The 10,048-nt window shown below is 34.1% G+C and overlaps 1 protein-coding gene across 5 annotated transcripts; it reads right to left on the bottom strand.

Moving 5' to 3' along the window:
* LOC107635131 lies at nucleotides 3,978-7,210 on the bottom strand. 5 transcript variants are annotated; one of them, XM_021121894.1, is made up of 5 exons: nucleotides 7,061-7,210; nucleotides 6,694-6,876; nucleotides 5,912-5,981; nucleotides 5,744-5,820; nucleotides 3,978-4,134 (listed from the first exon to the last, which is right to left on the bottom strand). In XM_021121894.1, the coding sequence occupies exons 2-4, from the start codon at nucleotides 6,874-6,876 to the stop codon at nucleotides 5,771-5,773; spliced, it is 303 nt and encodes a 100-aa protein (XP_020977553.1). In that variant the 5' UTR covers nucleotides 7,061-7,210; the 3' UTR covers nucleotides 3,978-4,134; nucleotides 5,744-5,770. The 5 variants fall into 5 exon arrangements, with proteins under 5 accessions (XP_020977553.1, XP_016193995.1, XP_016193994.1 ...); XM_016338509.2 differs by lacking the exon at nucleotides 3,978-4,134 and adding an exon at nucleotides 4,338-4,678; XM_016338508.2 differs by lacking the exon at nucleotides 3,978-4,134 and adding an exon at nucleotides 4,338-4,678 and having other exon boundaries at nucleotides 6,694-6,917; nucleotides 7,061-7,207.

The raw sequence follows: 10,048 nt of genomic DNA, 5'->3' as shown, positions 1-10,048 counted from the left end.
TCTGGTCCTCATCGTGTGTATTACCTCTTGCGCGACTAAGATATTGTCTGCACTGACCCTTCCTGGGATGAAGCTTGCTTGAGTATTAGACACGATAGTCCCTAGGGTCGGCTTAATCCTTTCAGCTATCACCTTGGTAACGATCTTATAGCAAACGTTACATAGGCTGATCGGTCTGAATTAGGCAAAGTTCTCAGGCGAAGGAACTTTAGGAATGATAGAGATAAGACTTTGGTTCACTCTAGCAATGTTTTCTGGGTTCCTAAAAATCATTTGAACCCAACTTACTAGGGAATCTACCACAGTATCCCAAGAATGCTGAAAGAACTTTGTTGGGAGTCCATCACTCCCGGGAGCCTTCCAGCTACCCATATTGAAAACTGCGTGCTTGACTTTCTTGAAAGTGATGTTCTTGTTTAGGTGGACAAGGTTATCTTCTGCCACTCTAGAAAATTTACCTGCAATAGGAAAGTTAGGAAACACTAAAGAGTAATTATCAGGGGCATATAAAGATTTAAAAAAGGATACACCCCGGTGTTTGAGTTCTTCCACATCATCAATTCATTCTCCTTCATTGTTCTTGAGCGAAGTGACATTAGTTCCTTCTTCTTCTCCCATTTGCTTTTTGATGAAAGTATTTAGAGTTCTTGTCTCCAAAATTGATGATATTACACCTAGACATCTGCATTCAATAGCTTTCTTCTTGAACAACAATCCTTTCGTATTCCCTCCAAAGGTCATTATGGAGTTTCTCTAGAAAAGGGTTATTGTTAAAAGAGAGACTTTGATTGATTCCATCAAGTTTGAGGAGGATTCTTTGCTTCTTTCTAAAGATGTGACCGAAAATCTCTTTATTCCAAACCTTAGCTTTATTTGTAAAATTATTAATATTAGAGACAAGATCTCCTTGCTTGATCCAACTGTTTTTGACTAATCTTTGGTAGTCTTCATGAAGGAGCCAAGGCGCAAGAAGTCTGAAAGGTTTATCTTTTCTTCTCGTCTCGAAGTTATTGAAATCTAAAAGGATGGGGATATGGTCAAACTTCAACTTAGGGAGATGTTTAACTCCGGCTGATGGGAAGAGATCATTGAAACCCAAATTACAAAGAAACCAGTCCAGTCTTCGTTTGACTCTATTCCCCTGCCAGGTAAAGGGGGGTCCTGAAAAGCCTAGATCCTTTAGGCCACAATTCTGAATACAATCTTGGAATCTTCTTAAGTCTTGAGAAAGATTGAAACTGCCCCCTGTTTCTTCAAGGGAAATGATAGAATTAAAATCCCCGCCAACGCACCAAGGTCCTTGGATAGTCGCTGCGAAATTTTCTAACTCCTCCCAGAGGCTACTCCGAGTCCCAGGTTGTGGGCTGCCGTAGACACAAGTGCAGTACCAGTTTCGATTTTTGTTGTTTTTGATATTCAGATGGATAAATTGCTTATGGACTTCTAGAGGTTCAATATTCCACTCTTTTTTGTTCCAAAGGCACCAAATGCCTCCCGCAAAACCTTCAGCTTCGCTTCTACACCAAGAATCAAAACCTAGCTTGCGGATAATCACCTCAGCTTTAGATCCTGAAACATGAGTTTCAAGGAGGACACACAAATTCAAATTATACCGATAGGTTAAATCTTTAATAATAATGGGGAATCCTTTAGCAGATACCCCTCTACAATTCCAAATTAAAATATTCATGAAAAAAATTATGATGGAAACAATTTCGAAAAAAAATTCCCTTAAAGAAAAGGATTCACTGAGCCTCATTTGGCTTGCTGTTGATGGCTTGAGCGTCCATCTCTACATTCTGGTAAGCGACTTCTCTGTTTTGGAGATCAAGTTCTTTCATGTTTTTGTCCTTCTTTGGTTTGGAGCTGGATTCGCTTGGGTCTGGAGATTTGTTCCCTTCTTCCTTACTGATCTCATTATTATACCCACCTCCCATGATACTAGTGATGAGCGCTTTAGTTGTATGATCTAAAGAGCCCCTTAGAAGGGTTGGTTGCACATACTCAGCTTTAGCAATCTCCTTGTTTAGGTAAGAAAATTGCCTCCAATATTCATCATGTATTTTTTCCTTGCCTTTCTGATTCTTTTGGGAAATTTCATAGCTGCTTTGGTGTGCTTCTATAATTTTATTTTTCTCCTGATTTATGGGGATGCTTTGGATGATCTTGGTCTTTTGACTGAACTGCTTGATTTGCTTAGCGGCGGGTGTTATTTTCTTACTTATTGCTGTATACTTTCCTCTAATGATAGGAATGGAACTTTTTTGCCTTTGTTGATTTTTTTGTATATGATGAGTATTTTCGCTTCTGAAATTCTGATCTACTGCTATTTTTTTGCTAGGTCCTGCTGGACATGCGTCCTTGTCATCTCCTGAATTAATAGCTTGGGTCTTATTCGAGAGTAACTCTTCAATAGAATGATTATCTTCTTGATTTGCCTCTGCAAGGATGTGGAATCTTGAATTTAGGAAACTTTCCTTCCTTTCCTTCTCCGCAGAATCAGCTTTGGTTTTATTCCTTCTTTGATATCTCTTCACAATCATCCATGGCCCAAAGGGGTTACCATTTTGCTCCTCATTAATACTTTTCTGATTGGTGGCCATATTTTGAGAAACTTGCTTGTTTTGGTGCCTAACTTCAAGTGTGATTGGTAGGTCATTCGTAATAATTGCTGCAAGATTTTCTTTCCTTTCTAGATTCAATTCCTGATTCTGTGTGTCCTGATTTGTCTCTTGACCATTAGGGGATTTCCGATGGCCAGAGCGGGTGCCCTCCGTCATCCCGGCGGCAGCTTCAGTGGCTGTTCCGATCATCCTCTCATTACAATACTCCATTCTGTGCCCATACTTACCGCAGTTGAAACAGATTTGGTGTAATCCTTCATAGATAATGTTGAACTCTTTGCCAAGGACTATGATAGTCGGAACCATCTTCTTTCGCAGATCAATTTCCACGCATATCCTTGCGAATTTTCCTGGAGAGTGTATGGAGGTGAGTTCATCCACTTTGAGCATTGTTCCGAAAGTTTTCCCAACTTTCCAGAGAAAGAATTTATTGTATAATTCCGCAGGTAGGTTGGGGATCCTAACCCATACTGCTACTTTCTGAATATCCGTCTCCTGTGGCAAGAAGAGTGGTCTCCACCTTTGCACCAAGAGATAATGATCAGCTATCATCCAAGGGCCTTCAAAGAGTGCATGTGCATAGTCATCTTGATCTGTGAACTTGACCAAGAAAAAGTTACCAGCTAGATCCATGACTCGTATCGCTCCTTTTTTCATCCATCTCCTCTGTACCCATCTATCAAGAGCTTGAAGGTTAAAGGTTTTTCCAAGTGGCTTAACAATCAGCGATAGTTTCCAAGGTCTACACCACTCGTCATACTCTTCTAGAGAGACCTCGATGTTGGGCTTAGGATCGAAGGGAACTTCATCGTCCATAGAAGAGTCCATAACTAAATCTTCTAAGTTATAGTCTTCTGAAACCATTTCTACAATCTCTTGTGGATTCAGTTTTCCGAAACCATTCTCCACTACCATATCACGGTAGGATATCTTAGGCTTCATGAATTTCTCTGAATCACCTTTGTTGTCGGTTTGATTTTTACCTTCAGTCTCCTTTTTCTGTTCTGGGGCGCCTCCTCCTTTTTCATGTTATCCATTACCTGTTCTTCTATGTTATTTTCATTCATCTTTACTTTTTTTGTACTCCTTGAGACTAAATCTTCTTCTTCCGGCGAACGTTTGTCGAGATCTGGAAGGAGGGAGTCAGAGCTCATTGAGAGAAAATTGTATCAATAAAAAAATTGTTACATTATATTATGCTCTACTTGATTGTATTGAACTTTTACTTTTATACGGCTAACTCATTACTTTGCCGTCATTGATCTAGTGTTTATGGTCTTTAGTAGAATCGTTTATAAAATCTGAAGGGTCATCAAGTAAAAACTATAAGATGTTGGCTTAATTATTAGTGTGGTTAGTACTAGCATAGTAGCATCAACTTCAATCATCCATTGCCAACACCAAGGTCTGCCATGGAGGGTCGTTGGCAACTTTGAAAAGGACATTACTCGAACCCAGCCCTTCCTTTGTCATTGCGGATGGTCAACTTGGTCGATAGCTCCGGTCATCACTCATCACCATGAAAGAAAATTGGACATTTTAGAGCAGCTTTAAATATTGCATCCATGAAATCAGATAGTGTAAAATCAAGGATATTGAACATCATTTGGAATCCTCAAGAGTCTAGCCTTTGGTACATTCCATGTTTAGAAAGAAAATAAATTATGATGTTATTATGTACAATCATCTTATATTTGTTATGATATAACGAGATGATTAAGAAAAATACCTTCAATTACCAAGCAACAACTTGTACAAAAAGTAACAATGTTGCCTTTTCTATAGGTCATAGAAACAAAGAACCATGCTATGATACACCCAACAAAACTTACTATATCATGCATTAAAGTAATCCAATGGTATGATTATTTGAATGATAATGGATGCTACTCTTTCATGGTTTAAATCTACACCATAGATTATCTTAATGCGTGATATACCAAGTCCAACCTAGTGACCTCTAGACGTTAAAACAAAAGTTTGTAAAATCAAACAAACATCAGAAACCCAAATAGAAAACTGTTGTTACAAAACGAGATGCCTGGCATGCGTACCTACGAAACAAAAGAGCACAAGACTTGTAAGTTGTGAATGTGAAGCTCAATGCAAAGATTATGGGAGGCATTGACCACCCCAACAAATCTCATCAGTTAAACCTTACAAACATTTATTATTGAAAAAGATGCATTCAGGAACAAAAGCTCAAGGCTGATCTAATATTATGGGCCTACTGAACTTTTCTACTTTAATATTTAATTTGCTATTAGAACATTGCATTTCCAAATCAAAGAACTGCCATCAATTTTTTTTCATATATTTCTTGTCATATGTGGACTCATAAACACTCCCTTTGTTCGTTTTTAATTGTCACTTACATGTTTTGGCACATCTGACAGATATATTGCTCCCAGGGTCTACTAGAATACGACAATGACAGATAAAATGGAATGGAGGGAGTAATTAGTGTATCTACAATGTTTCTCGGTTAATTCACATTGCAGAGACTTAACCATGGTACATATTTGTCCATTTGGACATGGTGAGATAGCTGTGATTTATTTTTATTGACATTGACTAACAAATATATTCATCCATAGGTTCATGCATATAAGATCAAACTGAGTTTGTATAAACCCAAAACCGATGTGATCCCTATTCTAGCCCCTGCTGCTGATGTAACTAAAAGTTTCAGCAGATTTCCTCAGCTACATTATCGAAATTTGAGGTGGGAAAAAAAGAACCGTAACAAAAACCAACCAATTGACTAGTAGTTTCCTACTAACATGACTTATGATTCATAACTTCTAAACTCTATATTGGATGCATTTCTATTATCATATTGATTAAGCAAAAATTAGATTTAAAGTGATTAATGACATATCATTTTAAGGTTCATAACATCTCATTTTACTATTCATATACCACAGATATGCAATCAATGATATTTTAACCTTTCAAGTCCATGTTTTATTCCTGGTAGAAAATAATAAGACAGTAACCAGGATCATGAAAAGAACCATCTCTCCAATAATTCAAGCCTAAAGCTGTTCTATTAGATGATAAACATGGCAAAAAAAGATTTCCACTACAAAAGCATTCAAAGATTATGATAAACTCACCATTCAAATGTTAGGCATTTAGTGTGTTTAAGAATCTTCCTTCAATTCATCAGAATCAGAATCACTTGCATTATAACCTAACATACATGCACCGGGCTAGAAACAGTCACAAAGAATTCCCAACAAAAAGAAAGATTCTATGCTGTCAGCAACAAAGGAGAGTTTTACCTGGATGCTTATCACCAACTTTCCAAACTGAAGATCTAACCCTCGACGCTCTAGTCAACCAAATTTTACCCTACATTCCCAAACCAATGACATCAGAACTTGAAACCAAAATTCAAAAACAGGTAAGCACTTTGATTCGATAGACTCCACAGACGTAGTTCACAATCCACAGAATCCACACACACTACAAAGTACAAACTATTCACATCCATTTCTTCAATTTCTCATGAAGTATAACAAGTCAGAAGTTGGACCAACAAATTTAAAAACACAAAACATTAAGTTTTAACACAAGGCTATTTAAGTCATTACACCCAACCATGATAAAGCATTCTATGCTGCTATTATAGATGTGTCCACAACTCCACATGAAGCATCCATTTAAGTGCATCTAATTGTGCATACCTAACTAAATAGGCAGTCATCTATTTATATATAACTCAGTCATTGAAATTATTTGACTCTTATCCCCACTATCTTAAAGTTATATAACATACAAGATTTGATTGCCTAATGGTGTATATGCATTATCAGCATCAAAATTAATCTCACTACTAAAATTAAGACCAATAGAGAATACTAATAGTTGTCTTACAATTTTTTCATAGTCACCAGCTGAAGATTCTAGTGTCAATTAACATGGACATTCTCAAATAGTAAAATACAACAGAACCTCAAACTCTTAACAGCTCAAGAAAGTCCGATGCAATGAAAATTGATTGAAAAGCATTATTAATTTGTAATAACTAATAAGCATGATATAAATAGAAGAAAGAACACACCTTTTGGTCATCTCTGGGAACACCATAACCACTGTAATACATCTGACCTACCAAGACCTGCATGTTTATGTCCCCAGCTTTAGCTTCTTTCAGAGTGTCTCTGAACCACCGTTTCACACAATCTGCAACAACCCCTGAAAGTGGCACACGCCCATTGCTCTCAATTCCACTGCTACTATCCATCTGCGATGATAACCCTTCTTAAAATCACTGCTAATGAGAGACTGAGAGAAAAGGGTTTCGTAAAGAAAAAGGTTGAATTTTTGGTAAACATGAAAAAAATCAAATAATGGGTATGTTTCAGATTGAGCTAAAACACTAAGAAATACAGTGCACAGAACTGCAAACTGGATTGCAAAGTTGTTACCTTTTGGTTTTGGAAGCTGTGTATGATGAGGTGATGCTATCTGAAGATCATGATTTGTGTGTCTTAGCAGATTGGAGAGAGAGAGAGATAGCAGCTACCGTTGAAGACTGGGCGGCGTATTAAGGTGCTGTTTTGTCAAACTACGTTGTTTCCACCTGTACACTACACTTGTTAATTAATTAATATTTGCATATTACATATAACCTATAACGGTTACTAATATATATAATTTTAAAAATATTTCATTTAAATATATAAATTATTTTAAAATTATATATATTAATAAATAAAATATTCATTTTATTGATATAAAAAATTCCTAACTTTTATGAGAATTTTTTAACTGCGTTTGAAAGGGAGATTAAGAGACTAGAATGGGAGATAGAGACTTAGAGTTTAAATTTGAATTAAGTCTCTATATTATATTATGTATTTGTGTTTGGTATAAAATATTTTATTATGTATTATGTATTATGTCTTATTATTTTGTTTAATTTAAAATAAATATAGAAATTGAAGGATAGATTTATAATTTAAAAAATTAAATGAATGTATTTTAATAAAAAATATTAATAAAATTTTAGTTTTTATCTCTAAAATTTCAGTCCCTTGTGTCTCTACTTTTTAAAAATATCGAAGGAATTAAAATTTTAGTTTCAATTTTTTACCATCAAATATAATACTGAATCTTAATTCTCTAGTCTTAATTTCAATTTCTCTAACCAAACGCTATTTAAAAGTGAAATTTTAAATTTGTTCCAACAAATTTTTAAATAATTTAAAATTAATGATTAAAATTATTTAAATATTGGTATTTTAAAAATATTTAAAAAAATTTCTAAAATCACATTTATTCTATTTTAAAAAAATTAATTTGTTTCATAATTTAAATAATTATAACGACTTGAAATAAAGAGCTCAGTAATTATGTAATTTTAGTTTTTTTTAAAAAAAATTCTCTACATCCAAACAATTTTAGCATCTAAATTTATCCAAGTGATTTAGAATCACGCATTTTTTCTTCTTTTTCTTTCCCGCGTTTGTTTCAAATTCACGCATACATTATTTTTTTTTTCGCGCTTATTTCAAATTCACGCATACATTCTTCTTCTAATATCTAAAGATATTTAGGTTTTAATTTTTAATATTTTGAGCATATAACATATATATTTAATGTTTTTATATATTTAAAAATTAAAAAGATAAGTTAACTTTTTAATCAATATTATTATTTTAATGCATGATATATAATGATATATAATCCTCCCCCCCCTTGAGATATATAAGTGTTTATGACTCGGATATATTGATTTTATTCACCAATTAGTATCTGTTCATAATTTATTTTGTTGAATTTGGGTATACAAATAATTTTTTTAAAAAGGGGAAATTAATAAAATTTTATAAAATTATATTAACAATAAACTATAAAAACCTATATCTCGAGCCCTTGATTCATATTTCCTGTAACTAGAATTAGATACTTAGTTTAAGTCAATTATTTTTTAAAATTACTCGAAGAGTTACTTAGTGAAAAATTAATTTAGAATAAACTTTGGATAGACACAAATTGATAAAATTGTAGTTTTTTGAGTAATACTCTAAATAGGTCCCAAGAAATTTACGATTCGACAGTTTTGTCTCCCACAAAATTTAACTAAAATTTTGACCCTGAGACCAGATACGTCCCCAAAATCGTTTGATCCGGTTAAAGTGGTGACGTGTCAGGTTAATTGTGACATGTCACCTCCAGGACATTTTGGTCCCCATCCACGCTGGACAAAACGATGTCGTATTGGAACCAGGGACAAAACGACGTCATTTCGGGGAGGACAAATTCGTCCCCACTTAGACAGAGAATGCAAACGGCGTCGTTTTCATGTGGGGGACCTATTTGCCTTATAATAATATCTTAGGAGACCTATTTGACCTATAATTTGTGATGTTAAAAGAAGTTAATATTTACTTCAACGCAAACCTTAAAAACATTGACATTGGTCTGTTTATTTATCAAAATGGTAACATAAACCTGAGAACCCAAACATGTTAACCACACAAATATTTGGCTTCAATAGCAACACAAATCAACTTAAGACAAAAGAAGGTTTATTTTCTTCAACATAAACTAAACGAAACTATTCTAGACAACATAAAGTCTTCCTCCAACATAACAAAAGGTGGTAACATAACTAAGATAACAACTTTCACACTAATTCTTAGAAGCATCATTTTTTGAAAGACTGGTTCAACCCTGGTGTTGGAATGAATTTGAACAACTTAGATATTGTGCCACTGGTTGCAACTGAAAATCTCATGGTCGAAATCTTAGTTAAATTTTGTGGGGGACAAAACTGTCGGATGGTAAATTTCTTGGGGACCTATTTAAGGTATTACTCTAATTTTTTTACCAATAAAAAAAAATATATGCAAGAAAATTTCGACACTTATGATTTACGTGAAAATAATTTTCAATGAGGTAAAAATTTGAGTTTGTGAAATATAAGGAGTATTGGATCATACTTGTGGAGCTAATAGCTTTTTTATTTATACCTCGAAAAAATTCGCTAACTCAATTATAAAAGTTGATAACATTTTTCTTCCTGTTCATATTGTGAGTTTTTAAACTCCATTGGTTTTTATGTTATCTTGATCTATAAGTGGTGTTAATTCTAAAACGGACTAAGGAAGAAACATATAATATTCTCAAGTTAAATAGTAGTTTGAACTGAATTTTTTTTTTTTTACCAAAAATAAGGAGACTTAAACCTGCAATTTCTTAGTTGAATGGAGAAATTATGCTATTTGAACTGAATTTTACATGAAAAAGTTAACACTATATTTGGTTTAGGGGGAAATTGGAGGAAAAAAAAATAGTGGAAGGAAAATGAGTGAAAATTTTCATTTTTTTTTGTTTGGTTACCAAAGAAAATGAGAAGGAAAGAAAATTTTGGTGTGAGTTTCACTAAAAAGTTTTTTCATCAATTACAA

The sequence above is a fragment of the Arachis ipaensis genome, chromosome B04, assembly GCF_000816755.2.
Source record: "Arachis ipaensis cultivar K30076 chromosome B04, Araip1.1, whole genome shotgun sequence".
NCBI lineage: Eukaryota > Viridiplantae > Streptophyta > Magnoliopsida > Fabales > Fabaceae > Arachis > Arachis ipaensis.
Note: the sequence above shows the minus strand (reverse complement) of the source record. Positions and strands in the feature narration are given on the sequence as shown.